We start from the raw sequence: 15378 nt of genomic DNA on the forward strand, positions 1-15378 counted from the left end.
ATGGACACCGGCGGCGGCCCCAGAGGGGCTGGATGAGGGCGCTGCTCTGCGCGTCCACGCCTCCCGCCTTCAGCGCGGGCTGTATGTGCCCCTCTGACACTGAGAGGCGCGCGAGCCGACATGGAGCGAGCGCGAGCGCTTCTCTCGCTCTTGGCGGCGAACGCGCTTTGCCTTTGTGCCGCGGCGGGATTCGAACTCACGCTGCTGCACACCAACGACGTGCACGCGCGTGTCGAGGAGACCAGCGTGGACTCGGGCAAATGCACCCGGCCGGGGACGTGCTTCGCCGGGGTGGCGCGGAGGTTCTCCAAGATCGAGGAGATCCGCCGCCGGGAGCCCAACGTGCTGCTGCTGGACGCGGGGGACCAGTTCCAGGGCACCGTGTGGTTCAACGTGTTCAAGGGCTCGGAGGCTGCATACTTCATGAAGAGACTCGGCTACGACGGCATGGTCAGTCAGCAGTGGCTTCTTCTCTGTCTTACTTAACAACCATTGTGATCGTTGTAACAATGACTCATACAGAACAGAATCACGTTTCTGCCCGATTATTCTGCACACAAATCGTGTATTAAATGAACGTCACTGATAATAATAGTAACACTGCTCTCTCATAAGACAACACACACATTCTCAGAACCGCTTGTCCCATACGGGGTCACGGGGAACCGGAGCCAACCCGGCAACACAGGGCGTAAGGCCAGAGGGGGAGGGGGACACACCCAGGACAGGATGCGTCCGCCACAAGGCACCCCAAGCGGGACTCAAACCCCAGACCCACCGGAGAGCAGGACTGCGGCCCAACCCACTGCACCACCGCGCCCTCTCATAAGACAACAGTTGCTTGTTAATCATGTGACTCGTGATAATCTTTGAAAGATGTGCTAAGCCGCAACATCATGGGGCCAGACAGATGCCATGCAGTCAGGGTTCTTTTCTTTCATTCACCACCAGGTACTTATACTTCGCCTACTGTAACTCACTTTTACAGTACAGGTTTTGTACGTAAACCGGATACGCAGAGTGCTGCTGCTGTTCTTATGACTGTGTGGTCGCGGCTTCCGAAGTCCATGGCCGCTCCTGAACTCTGATCTTGAGCTTGTGAGGAAGGGCTTCCTGAGAGCAAGAACTCTGTGGAGAGTCACGGAGTCCCGTGAGAAAGAAAGGGCTGAGCACTTTGTGATATGAAACCCGGTACAAGGGGGTATGGTGGACAAGTTGCAGTAGAACTTCCTGGCATGTTTATGGGTATAATCCACATGGAGCAGTCATGATGAGGTTGCTCTATCCAGTTTCCATTTTGACATTACACCAGTTGCAGTTTGAAACTTATTTTGTGGTGTTGATGCTGCGATGGATGCGTATCTCCAATAGTTCTGTTCTACCAAGACGGCTATGGGACATACCACCCGACGGCTAGGACTGGTGGGGAAAGAGGAGAATATTAATGTACTTGAAGCATTTTAAGCCATCTAAATTTTTTACTTAGTCATTCTGAAATGTTATTATTTCTTTATTTGTTTTTTTTTTTCATTCCAGGCACTGGGAAATCATGAGTTTGATAATGGAGTGGATGGACTGATCGAGCCTTTCCTGCGGAACGTTACCTTTCCGGTCCTCAGTGCCAATATCAAGCCAGATGAGACTCTGGCAGTAAAGCTAATGAGCCTGTACCGTCCCTATGTGATACTCAGTGTAAGCTCGGAGAAGGTGGGTATAGTAGGGTACACGTCAAAGGAAACGCCAGCTCTGTCAATGCCAGGTACATTTTTTTCACCTGTGTTTGTTCATGATCGTCATTCTTTGATTTTGTTTCACAAAACCTGGGCCTCTCCAGCACAATGAGCAGTTATGGATGTTATGGGCTATGGGTGACCATTTAACATGGGTTTAAGGGCAAACATCATGTTGAAGGGAAGGTATTTGGGGCTGTTTTGAAGGATAAATGATAAACATGTTTTGTGCCCCCCCCCCTAGGCCCACACCTAGTTTTCCAGGATGAGATCGAAACCCTGCAGATTCAGGTGGACAAACTTGTCACCTTGGGTGTTAACAAGATCATTGCACTGGGCCACTCTGGTTTTGCCAAGGACAAAGAAATTGCTAAGAAAGTGAGAGGGGTGGATGTGGTGATAGGAGGACACACCAACACTTTCCTCTACACAGGTAGGACTCACATGACGTGTGCTTTGTGGATAAATGCTTCTTGATGTTTCTTACTTCGGTACAATTGCTGCAGGATGTTTGACGGTGCTTTTTTGTACAGCGCTCTCGTTAAGACTCGTACCAGTAACTTACCTTTATTCTGATGATTTCCTGCTCCGTTTCTTCTGGCCGAAAACTAGACTTTAGTTTTCAAGAGCAACGACAGCGATTTTCTGTTGCTAAAAAAAACGACTGAATAATGAAGGAAAGGTTTCTTTCAGGAAAGGCTATGATCATAAGCAAGACAATTTCTGAAAGGATGTGGTTTACACATTTACAATGCATTTAGAGCATGGTCACATGAGACCCAGTTTTATTTTTTTACTTTAGCATGATACTTCCAGGAAGAAGATAATGTCATTTCCTCCCTGTAAAATAATACTCATTCTCATACTTTATTCCTTGGACTTTATGGTGAAAGTACTAAAACAGGTCATTGTCAGATTTGAGGATCCCGCAGAGATGTGTAAAATAATTTGGTTTTCACCTTGAATGAAGAAGCGGTGTTTTGGGCCTCATACATTTGTCTTGTCCTACAGAATCAGGTGCAAATTTATGCATTTCATACTCTTGCTTTGAAAAAAATTTAATGTAAGTTATTAATTTTATGCAGACACGGTGATCCTGAAGTTAAATTTTCCTACTGACATCTGCTCAACATAGATCAGCAAGTGTAGGTCAAGTATTGCTGGAGTAGGTCAGCAAATATACATTGCTTACAGTACCAGTAAAAAGTGTGAATGTACCTTTAAGGGGTGAACTGGATGTGTGAGAATGGAAGGAAAGCAACTACATTTCTTTAAACTGCTGCAGAACAGCTAGGAAAACAAGTTGACCGATTTCCTGATTTTTCAAACGTGTGAACAGAACGTTTTGTGGAAAAAAAGTAGTTTCCAGCAAGTGTACTCAAACAACATTTGGCTGGAACAGAATGTATTTTAATTCAGTCTATGGGCTGACTCTGTAGCTTCAGCATCAGCCACACTTAGTGCCTAAAAATAAATCCAATTATTTGTTGTTTCAGGAACAGCCCCTTCCAAAGAAGTCCCTGCTGGGCCATACCCATTCATGGTGAAATCAGATGATGGACGTAACGTTCCTGTTGTTCAGGCCTATGCGTTTGGCAAGTACCTGGGATACCTGAAGGTGACATTTGACAACAATGGCAATGTTGTGGAGTCAAAAGGAAATCCCATTCTCCTGAACAGCAGCATCCCAGAGGGTAAGGACATTATTCCTGTAATGTCATGTGACCTCGGTTTATGGCCAGCTGACATAGAAGGCCAAAGAAGGCGTTTGTTCTCACCCTAAATGATAAATATGTGCATTTTCTTCAAAGGAATTATATTAGTTGTATTAATGGTATGTTCCTGCAGAGAGCAGAATTTTTGACTTCTGCAAATGATCTGTCTTTCCGATCTTAATATCAGTGTCTTCATAATGTTTCCGCGAACACCATGTGCCATGTGATATGTTGGACTTTTTTAAAATGGCCTTTCTATACCTTTACATTTTGTCTAAATTTACTTTTCTTTGTTAGATCTCGACATCCGTGCTGAAGTGGAAGAGTGGAAGAAGAAGCTTTCCAACTACTCTTCTCAGGTTATTGGTCAAACTCTGGTCTACTTGAATGGAACCTTTGAAGAATGTAGATTCCGGGAATGCAACCTCGGAAACCTAATCTGCGATGCCATGGTTAGTATTTTGGCGTTGGAAGCTTGTTCATAATCTCTTTTTGCCCTTGCTGAAATGTCCTATAACATATCCCATCCATCCTTGTAACACCCCTGTCTTTCTGGTCATGATTATGAAGAGGAGGGTGTTGCTGGGTTTGTATTGCCTGCTTGCCTTTCTAGTCAGGGATTACAAAAAGATGGGAGTCACTTGTGCTTGTAAAGAACATAGAACAATTTATAAGAAGTTTGCTGAACAATGAGAATTCTTTATAAAGGGACAATGCACCTGTGATGAGGTCAGCTGGAAATAAGACAGGTAAAATATTATTATCCCATGTGACAAACACTCAGGGATATAAAAAACACTCAGCATAAGAAACTAACTCCAGCAATTTTTGACATTTAATATCATTCTCTAGGTGCACATCCGGTTCCTTCAGCTCCAACATCCCTTAATATTTAATTAATGAGATAAGTCCAAACAGTGAAAGGTTTCTGCACTCCTGGAATTTATCACATCTATGAAATTGGCTTGGTCTTAGCCTGCTCTGCTGAACTTGGCTAACTGAAATCTCACTTGAATAGGTCCATCACAACATCAAGTACGCAGATGAGGTCCAGTGGAACCATGTTGGCTCCTGCATCCTGAACGGAGGTGCTATCCGGGCTCCCATCGACGAGCGTAGTCGAAATGGTGTGTAGGAGACCACAGGAGAAGGCTTGGGAAAGTCCAGGGGCTCGGCTGATAGTCATTTTTCAAATTAACACAATTTTCCCCATTTGTACAGCTGTGTACTTTACTCGGTCCTTTAGTGCCTTCAGCAGGATTACCTGAACTTCAACTAGAAACCTTTCAGTTGCAATTAATGTCCTTAACCGTGATGCTGCCTGTTGCCATTCCATAGGTTCCATCACCATGGAAGACCTCATTTCTGTCTTGCCTTTTGGGGGCACTTTCGATCTGGTTCAGTTGCAGGGGTCGACACTGAAAAGTACCTTTGAACATTCTGTTAAGAGATATGGAGGGGGCACAGGAGAATTTCTGCAAGTCTCAGGTATCTGCATTTTGTCTTCGTGGGCTGGAAGGGAAAGAAACTTTAACAGTAACTCAATGCCGTTGATGGAAAGCTGGTTGGTGGGTCTTCAGACTCATGTTTGTCCTCTGGCAGGAATCAAGGTTGAGTTTGACTTGTCAAGGTCTCCAGGCGACCGGGTGAAGGAGATAAAAATCCTGTGCACCAAGTGCAGGGTGCCTCAATATGAGCCTCTGGACCCTCAGAAGCTTTATAAACTGGTCATACCATCATACCTGGTGGACGGAGGAGATGGTTTCTCAATGATCAAAGAGGAAAAGCTGAAACACAGCAGTGGTAAGTATCAGAAATAAGAAAAGCGTCAAGTACCTCTGGAGTCATATGAAAAACCAACAGTAGACTGACAGTAAACAAACTGTTAGTCTAAATAGCAAAACTTGGCTTTCTCTAGTTTATGTTCTTGCTGTGAAATCTCTGACCAGAGGAGTTACTCTGCAGTGTGAATTCACAATATCTGTAGCAGCTGTAATAAATTTTTGAGTGCCCATGGGTTTCCAAGGTGGAAATCAAAATAAACACAATTACAGAGCCAACAATGAATGAAAGGATGAAGTGAGACATTTTAATAGGCTTGCACAGTTGTCCGAAAAGGAAGTGACATCTGTTAGGTAAGAGAATAGAACTTTTCTGATTATGGTGTCACGAATTGAGGAGAAGAAAAATCTTGGAAACTTTGGAAGGTATGCTGTTTTTGGGAATTTAAGGGAAGTGAGGCATTTGGGAGTTGAGAAAGTCATAAAACACTGCTTTGGCTGACGCCTGGAGCATGAATCTCTAGGTAATGGGTGGAGTTTAGGTGAAGCTATGGACCATGTTCCAGTCCAAGGTGCCATTAAGCACCAGGGCTGTAGCAGCGCAGCAAGTGACACGTTTTGATGTCGGCCTTATGATGGTGAAGAGCTACGGTAAAGCGCTGAGGTCAGATGGCTGGAGCATGTTCAGCCTGTTAACGTACACTATTTAACATGAAAGGAATGTGGTGGTGCAGCAGGTTTGGCCAGGTCCTGCTCTCTAGTGGGTCTGGGGTTCGAGTCCTGTTTGGGGTGCCTTGCGATGGACTGGCGTCCCGTCCTGGGTGTGTCCCCTCCCCCTCCAGCCTTACGCCCTGTGTGGCCGGGTTAGGCTCTGGCTTGCCGCGACTCTGCTTGGGACAAGCGGTTTCAGACATTTAACAGGAAAGAGCCTCCAGTCAGTGAATGGAATGAGATTACTGTTCCAGGGGATATGAGCTATCATTCTCTCCCATGCTGGTGACTGAGGTACATGAGAAAAAAATGCCTTCAAATTTTTTATATGAAGTTTGCAGCCATAGCTAAGATTTTATATGGTAGAATTCCAAAAAGGTCCAGAAAAACACTGCCTGAAAACATGAAAATGTGGTTTCTGTGCTGTAGTGTTGCATTTTTTACGGGATTGCTGTTATTTTTTGTCATTCACTTGGAAACTCCTAGGTGGGGCCCATCGCAGTGATGGTTCATAACCAAGACAAACAATGAAACCAGGATCAGATTTGGGCAGCCATAGTGCAGTTAAGGGCTGCGTACTTTTCCCCACTGTGATAGAGGGAAAATAAAATGTGATTTTATTAAGATTGTCTACAGTTGTTGCAAAAATAGACTTGGAAAAAAATAAGAACTTAGAGGAAACCCAAGTTCCATACATTTACATTTATTCATTTAGCAGACGCTTTTCTCCAAAGCGACGTACATCTCATAGAAAATACAATTTGTGCATTAAATTAGAAGAAGGAGACATAGCGGCAGATGTGTGACTCTTAAGTACAATTAGTTTCCTTCACATGATATCTTAATGCACCGACGTTCATCACACAAGTAGCTGCATAAAATTTCACCAGAATATCATCGATTCCTAATCACCTTCCTCCATCCATCCATCTTCCTCCGCTATCCGGGGCTGGGTCGTAGGGGCAGCAGTCCGAGCAGAGTCCTCCAGACTTCCCTCTCCCCGCACACCTCCTCCAGTTCCCCTGGGGAAACCCCAAGGCATTCCTAGGCCAGCCGGGAGACATAGTCTCTCCAACGTGTCCTGGGTCTGCCCCGAGGCCTCCTCCCAGTGGGACATGCCCGGAACACCTCACCAGGGAGGCGTCCGGAACAGATGCCCGAGCCACCTCTACTCCGAGCTCCTTCCGGGTGACTGAGCTCCTCACCCTATCCCTAAGAGTGCGCCCAGCCACTCTGCGGAGGAAACTCATTTCTGCCACTTGTATCCGCGATCTCATTCTTTCGGTCATGATCCAGAGCTCATGACCATAGGTAAGGGTAGGAACGTAGATTGACCGGTAAATTGAGAGCTTCGCCTTATGGCTCAGCTCCCTCTTCACCACAACAGACCGGTACAATGACCGCATTACTGCAGACGCCGCACCGATCCGTCCGTCAACCTGTCGCTCCATTTTTCCTTCACTTGTGAACAAGACCCCGAGATACTTAAACTCTTCCACTTGAGGGAGCGGCTCCCCCCTAACCCGGAGGGGGCAATCCACCTTTTTCCGACTGAGAACCATGGCCTCGGATTTGGAGGTGCTGATTCTCATCCCCGCCGCTTCGCACTCGGCTGCAAACCTCCCCAGTGCACGCTGCAAAGTCTTGATTTGATGAAGCCAACAGGACCACATCGTCTGCAAAAAGCAGAGACGAGATCCTGCGGCCACCAAAACAGACACCCTCCGTTCCCTGGCTGCGCCTAGAAATTCTGTCCATGAAGATAATGAACAGAATCGGTGACAAAGGGCAGCCCTGGCGGAGTCCAACATGCACCGGGAACAGGTCTGACTTACTGCCGGCAATGCGAACCAAGTTCCTGCTCCGGTCATACAGGGAACGAACAGCTCGTAGCAGCGAGCCCCGAACCCCATAATCCCGAAGTACCCCCCACAGGATGCCACGAGGGACACGGTCGAATGCCTTCTCCAGGTCCACAAAACACATATGGACTGGTTGGGCAAACTCCCACGAACCCTCCAACACCCTAGTGAGGGTATAGAGCTGGTCCAGTGTTCCACGGCCAGGGCGAAAACCACATTGCTCCTCCTGAATCCGAGGTTCGACTATCGGTCGGATTCTCCTTTCCAGTACCCTGGCATAGACTTTCCCAGGGAGGCTAAGGAGTGTGATCCCCCTATAATTGGAACACAATCTCCAGTCCCCCTTCTTAAAAAGAGGGACCACCAGCCCGGTCTGCCAGTCCAGAGGCACCATTCCCAAGTTCCATGCAATGCTGCAGAGGCGTGTCAGCCAAGACGGCCCTACAACATCCAGAGACTTGAGAAACTCGGGGCGGATCTCATCCACCCCCGGAGCCTTGCCACCGGGGAGTTTTTTTGACTACCTCAGCAACTTCAGCCAGGGTAATGGACGAGTCCCCCTCCAAGTCCCCAGCCTCAGCTTCCTCTACGGAAGGCGTGTCGGAGGGATTAAGGAGATCCTCAAAGTACTCCTTCCACCGCCCGAAGACATCCTCAGCTGAGGTCAGCAACGCACCACTTCCACTGTAAACAGTGTTTGTGGAACACCGCTTCCCCCCTCTGAGTCGCCGGACGGTTTGCCAGAATCTCTTTGAGGCCGACCGAAAGTCTTCTTCCATGGCCTCACCGAACTCCTCCCAAGCCCGAGTTTTTGCCGCGGCGACTGCCAGAGCCGTGTTCTGTTTGGCCCGTCGGTACCCGTCAGTTGCTTCAGGGGTCCCATGAGCCAGCCAGGCCTGATAGAACTCCTTCTTCAGCTTGACGGCATCCCTTACCTCTAGTGTCCACCACCGTGTTCGGGGATTGCCGCCGCGACAGGCGCCGGAGACCTTATGGCCGCAGCTCCAAACCGCCGCCCCGACAATGGAGGCGTGGAACATAGTCCATTCAGACTCAATGTCCCCCACCTCCCTCGGGACCTGGTTGAAGCTCTGTCGGAGGTGGGAGTTGAAAACCTTTCTGACAGGGGCCTCCACCAAACGTTCCCAACAGACCCTCACTATGCGTTTAGGCCTGCTGGGTCTGTCCAGCTTTTTCCCCCGCCATCGAATCCAACTCACCACCAGGTGGTGATCAGTTGACAGCTCAGCCCCTCTCTTCACCCGAGTGTCCAAGACATATGGCCGAAGATCAGAAGAAACGACTACAAAGTCGATCATCGACCTCCGACCTAGGGTGTCCTGGTGCCAAGTGCACTGATGGACACCCTTATGCATGAACATGATGTTTGTTATGGATAAACCGTGACTAGCACAGAAATCCAATAACAACTCACCACTCGGGTTCAGATCAGGGAGTCCGTTCCTCCCAGTCACGCCCCTCCAGGTGTCACTGTCACTGCCCACGTGGGCGTTAAAGTCCCCCAGTAGAACGACAGAGTCCCCAGTGGGAGCACTTTCCAGCACGCCCTCCAGGGACTCCAAAAAGGCTGGGTACTCTACACTGCCGCTAGGCGCATAAGCACAAACGACAGTGAGAGACTGTTCCCTGACCCGAAGGCGCAGGGAGATGACCCTCTCATTCACCGGGGTAGACTCCAACAGATGGCGGCTAAACTGGGGGGCTAATAATAAGCCCACACCTGCCCGCCGCCTCTCACCCTGGGCAACGCCAGAATAGTGGAGAGTCTACCCTTGGTCGAGAAGATTGGTTCCAGAACCCAAGCTGTGAGTGGAAGTGAGCCCGACTATATCTAGACAGTATCTCTCAACTCCCGCACCAGCTCAGGCTCCTTCCCCGCCAGTGAGGTGACATTCCAAGTTCCAAAAACCAGAGGTGGCACCCGAGGTTTGGGTCGGCCAGGCACTCGGCCCCGACCACCGCCCAAATCACAATGCACCGGCCCCTTATGGTCTCTCCGGCAGGTGGTGAGCCCACCGAAGAGCGGCTCCACGTCATGGCTTCGGGCTGAGCCCGGCCAGGCCCCGTGGGCATAGACCTGGCCACCAGGCGCTCGCATCCGGCTCCAGGGTGGGGCCCCGGTGACCCCATACCGGGCGGGGTAAATGAAAGCCTTGGTTTTAGTTTCTTCATAAGGGGCTTTTGAACCGCACTTTGTCTCATCTGTCATCCAGGACATGTTTGCCATGGGAGACCCTACCAGGGGCATATAGCCCCAGGCAACATACCTCCTGGAGTCATTCAGGCACTCAAACCCCTCCATCACGGTAAAGTGGCGGTTCACGGAGGGGTAATCACCTTCCTTGTAGTCTCTTTTTTTTTTTGAGATACATATCAACATTTATGTTGCACTGCCGGGAGGGTGCGGTGGCGCAGCAGTGCAGCGGGCTTGGCCGAGTCCTACTCTCTGATGGGTCTGGGGTTCAAGTCCCGCTTGGAGTGCCTTGCGATGGACTGATGTTGCCAGGTTAGGCTCTGGTTCGCTGCAACCCCACTTGGGATAAGCGGTTTCATACAGTGTGTGTTACACTGCAGGAGTGGCTCTGTAAAGGATTGATCTGATCATAAACAATTATACCCTACATGAACTTAAGAGATCATTCCACACACTTCAAGTAAAACTAAATCTTTTCCAAGTTCCTAAGAAACCCATTCCTTTAGACAGTAGTTTATTTCTATGAAGGTTTCCACATTTCAGTCTGAGTCTCTTGCTCTCCCTCTCCCAGGGGACCTTGATATCAGCGTCATCGCTGACTACATTACCGAAAAGAAGAAGGTGCATCCAGCAGTGGAAGGTCGAATCAAGTTCTCAAACTGGGCCTCGGAGATTGCTGCTTCAAAGGCTCTTCTGCTCCTGGGACTGAGCTGGGTTCTCTTCTGCAGCCTGTGAACATCTTCCACCGTGGTCCTAACCGCTGCTCCAGCACTATTCCAATCATGGGCCACAGCAACAAGATGGTGTGATGATCATTCAGCCTGCTTTGTTTAGACAGTAGAACCTAGAAGAAGATCATTTCTAGTACTAATGAGAAAACTATCATATAGGGAGGGGTTGTGGCCTTCAGATTCTGCAATCTTGTCAGTCTGGACCATTAAATGTATCGGGGGGGGGGGCAGATTGGGTTCTGTTCAAATTCAAGTGGAGCCCTAAACACATTTATCTAGTTCTTATTTTGTAAAGTTAGAGGAGTGAAGTCTCCACTGCTTAGAGATAGAAAGTGGTACCAGCACTGCACTGGTTAAACAATCTGTGTTTTGTAGCAGACTGAGGCCGTTTGTCAGAAAAGGGGAAGGAACCTTTTCCCGCTATAGAGGAGTTCACTTTTACTGTGTGAATATCCAGAATGTCACAGTACACTATTTTTATAGCCCACCATACATGCCACTGAATCAGTTAACATTTCAGAAATGCATAACAAAAGTCTTGATTTCTACTGTTGTACTGTACTCATGAATAATTTCATGATTTTAAAAATTATGAAAGAATACAGAAATAACAGCTGTGGCAGGTTGGTGCATGTGGTTGCAGCTGCTTCCATGTACTCAGGTTTGAATCCCACCTCCTGCTGTTGCATAAACACTGCTGCTTAAAAGGGGAAATAATTGTAACTTAGCATTTTAGGTTGCTTTCAAAAAATGCGTCTGCTAAATAAATGTAATGTCAGTCTCAGGATTAGCGAGATAATACACACACACACACACTTTCAGAACCGCTTGTCCCATACGGGGTCGCGGGGAACCAGAGCCAACCCAATAACACAGGGCATAAGGGGACACACCCAGGACAGGGGGCCAGTCCGTCGCAAGGCACCCCAAGCGGGACTTGAACCGCAAACCCACTGGAGAGCAGGACTGTGGTCCAACCCACTGCGCCACTGCACCCCCTTCTCTAGCTAGAGAGTATTTAACCAGAATCAGAACGAGCTTTATTGCCAAGTATGTTCACACATACAAGGAATTTGTCTTGGTGACAGAAACTTCCACAGCACAGACAGGATGACAGTGACAAGACAGATGAGAAGATAGAATATGTGAATGAAGGAAAAAAAAATATGTAAAGTACACAATATACAAAAAAGTCACTAGACATATGTACAGGTATGTTCTATACAAATGCAAGGGAATGTAAGACATATGATGTGATAAACAGATATAATTATAAATATAAATAGCACCATTGTATATTGCACTGATTTACGCTCTAGGGGGGGATTTAGCTGTTCATGAGGTAGATGGCCTGAGGAAAGAAACTTTTCCTGTGCCTGGCTGTCCTGGTGCTCAGTGCCTTGTAGCACCGGGCAGATGGCAAAAGTTCAAAGAGGAAATCGCCTGGGTGCGAAGGGTCTAGGATGATTTTGCCAGCCCTTTTTCTCACTCTGGACAAGTACAATTCTTGGAGAATGGTGGGGGGGTGTGCCGATGATTCCTCCAGCCGTCCGGACTATCCGCTCTAATCTTCTGAGGTCTGATTTTGAAGCCGAGTCAAACCAGACAGTTATAGAGGTTCAGAGGACAGACTCAATGACCGCAGAGTAGAATTGCATCAGTAGCTCCTGTGGCAGGTTGAACTTCCTCAGCTGGCAAAGGAATTACAACCTCTGCTGGGCCTTCTTCACAATAGAGTCTATGTGGAGCTCCCACTTGAGGTCCTGTGAGATGGTAGTGTCCAGGAACCTGAATGACTCCACTGTTGCCACAGTGCTGTTCATGATGGTGAGTGGGGATAATGCTGGGGTGTTTCTCCTGAAGTCCACAATCATCTCCACTGTTTTGAGCGTGTTCAGCTCCAGGTTGTTGTGACTGCACCAGACAGCCAGCTCTTTGACTTCCTGTCTGTAAGCAGACTCGTCACCATCCCGCATGAGGCCAACGAGCGTGGTGTCGGCTGCAAACTTCAGGAGCTTGACAGAGGGGTCTTTTGCAGTGCAGTCGTTGGTGTACAGGGAGAAGAGCATGGGGAGAGCACACATCCCTGGGGGGTGCCAGTACTGATCGTGCAAGTCTTGGATGAGAATTTTCCAAGCCTCACTAGCTGCTTCCTGTCAGTCAGGAAGTTGGTGATCCACCAACAGATGGAGGTGGGCACAGAGAGTTGGGTTAATTTGGACAGGAGGAGGTGTGGGATGATGGTGTTGAAGGCCGAGCTGAAGTCCACAAACAGGATCCTCACATAAGATAATATAAATAACCCAGAGCTGTCAAATGAGAGAAAAGCTACTATTGTAAGTACCAGAAACATACAACAGTAGATGGTTTACATGTTAAAGCCAACTTGTCAGCAAAGTCCATGAAGTTAAGCGTGTTTGTTCCAGAACATAGTCATCGGGTTATTGCGTCGCAATTTTCTGTCTGTAAGCGCCTTCAAGATAGTTTCTGGTCTATAGCCAAAGAGCAACCCCACTCAGGTCCTTGTCCATGTTCATTCTTGGAAAGGCTTAGAAGAGACTAAAGTAGGGAAGTAGTTCAGTTTGAGAAGCTGTGGCTGGACTTGCGCTCTCTTCAGTTATTGGCTGTGGAAGCCTTCAGAAAGGACGCAGTGGCTCACCAGTCATCCATCTTCCATCTTACTAGTGCTCAGATTTTATTTACACAACATGTGTCTGCTTGTTTCCAAAGCCCATAGGAGCAGGCACAAATGCACACAGTAACAACTATCGTTCATATTAATTGTACTGCTTTGACCTCTTGGACTACTTTTCTTTTTCACAGTACTTTTTATATAAAACACAGTGCAATATAGCAATAATAATGATACCTCCACAGAATATAGTACATAGAACCAAGTGATCTATTTACAGGTCAGATTATCTTTAATAGCGATGGAGAAAAATGATAAATGTGTGTGTCCACCAGGACTGAAAATGAAAGTGGAACTGGGTTGCGTTTAATCTTTTCAGCCGTTGTTAGTGGTGTGGAGCCTATGCCAGAAGCACAGGGCATGCGGCACGATACACCCTGTATGGGAAGCTGGTTTATCACAATGCAATTCACTTATGCGTACACACTATGAGAAATTGAGTCACAAATTCACTTGAAACACGTGTCTTTGAACTGTGGCAGGAAACGGGAGACAGCCAACACAAAATGGGCAGAGCATGCAAACCCCTAAACAGACAGAGATGGATTCACGCAAGTCTAAGCACACAGCCCAGGTGCTTTGAAGCAGCAGCACTAACTGCTGTGCCTACAGATGTTTAATCCTCACCTGTTTAATTGCAATTTAAGAGAAGATGCACAACAGGCTATGGCAATGCTCTGTCAACACAGGTGGCAATATTTAGCCCATCTTCATCAACAGGATTTCCATTTCAGGCATCACAGGCCAATTGACCAACAGTTCACTTTAAATATCTACAACATACAGTATCAGCACTTCTGCTTAAATATTTGTCTCCAGTTTAAACTTAGAATGCCATTAGAGCAGAATTAGATACGTTTTTAGACCTCTACATCCAAAGTATGACACAGCCAAAATCTTTGTTTCTACTCAAAGTAGTTAGTTTGTGACGCAGTCTGAACGTTGAATCTGAGCTTTTAAATTTATGGCCACGGTATTGTTATTTTGTTCCTTAAGTTATAAGAGTACTCATCAGGTTTCATTTTGCTGAACAGAGCAGCACTAATTTTTTAAACACCAAAGTAAGAGTGGAGTTGAATGTTTATTTCTGTTTTGTAGCAACTCAGCCATTTGTGTTCATGAAGATTAAATACATTCTTAAAATGTTTTGACTTTCTTTTTGAGAATATACAGTGGTGTGCAGATCAAAGTGATGCTTTTTTTTTTTTTTAGTAAAGCTATATTATTTACTTAAAGTCAATGTTAATCAACACTACGAGCAATCAAATGGGGGGGGGGGGGGGGGGGGGAGAAAAATTCACTTTTATGCAAGTCTTCGTCAACTGAAAACAAATGCAAAATAGTGCCAAAGAGGTTCCCGTTCAAAACAAAACCAGCGATCCTGAACAGTTTATAAACATTTATAAACAGATTAACTTAAATAAAAAAGTCTGGGATCTTAAGTAGCCTTCATTATATTTACACACAATCAGGAACTCAGACCTAGCACTGTTTATTATACCACTAAGACACAAGTTACTGGTTCTGGAGATCTGGCCAGGGACCTTAACTGTTCCGCTCATTTAGAACATCCATCTGGCAGGACATACACTCTGCCTCACTGGGCTACAGTACAAACTGTCTGTATCGACACATTTCCACCAAACGGGCAGTCAGAGCCAGGAACATCCGCTGGCCGCCACATTGCCTTAGAGCCCCTCCTTCTCTCTCATTTGGATGCTCCTCAACAACACAGCTTTTATTCTCTCTCCACAGCATGGCAGTTGTGGTGGAACGGAAAAAAGACAAATTAACTAAAAACCAGCAGACACTGCAAAAATAGTGCAGCAGGACACTTGTGTCGTACTCGTAACACAGAGGCTTCCGAGTTTCCAAAACACTCAGCCGAGGTTAGGAATGAATAATTTCATAGGATACAAACTTACTGAATGTAGGTCATTC

At 47.0% G+C, this 15378-nt stretch overlaps 1 protein-coding gene across 2 annotated transcripts; it reads left to right on the top strand.

Annotated features, from left to right (window-relative positions):
* Positions 1 to 99: 99 nt before the first annotated feature.
* Positions 100 to 11560, top strand: nt5e (5'-nucleotidase, ecto (CD73)). 2 transcript variants are annotated; one of them, XM_018743708.2, is made up of 9 exons: positions 100 to 450; positions 1537 to 1759; positions 1975 to 2163; positions 3227 to 3424; positions 3743 to 3897; positions 4464 to 4572; positions 4784 to 4933; positions 5048 to 5248; positions 10586 to 11560. In XM_018743708.2, the coding sequence occupies exons 1-9, from the start codon at positions 121 to 123 to the stop codon at positions 10747 to 10749; spliced, it is 1719 nt and encodes a 572-aa protein (XP_018599224.2). In that variant the 5' UTR covers positions 100 to 120; the 3' UTR covers positions 10750 to 11560. The 2 variants fall into 2 exon arrangements, with proteins under 2 accessions (XP_018599224.2, XP_018599225.2); XM_018743709.2 differs by lacking the exon at positions 100 to 450 and adding an exon at positions 841 to 951.
* The last annotated feature ends 3818 nt before the right edge of the window (positions 11561 to 15378 follow it).

Source organism: Scleropages formosus, chromosome 1 (assembly GCF_900964775.1).
Source record: "Scleropages formosus chromosome 1, fSclFor1.1, whole genome shotgun sequence".
NCBI lineage: Eukaryota > Metazoa > Chordata > Actinopteri > Osteoglossiformes > Osteoglossidae > Scleropages > Scleropages formosus.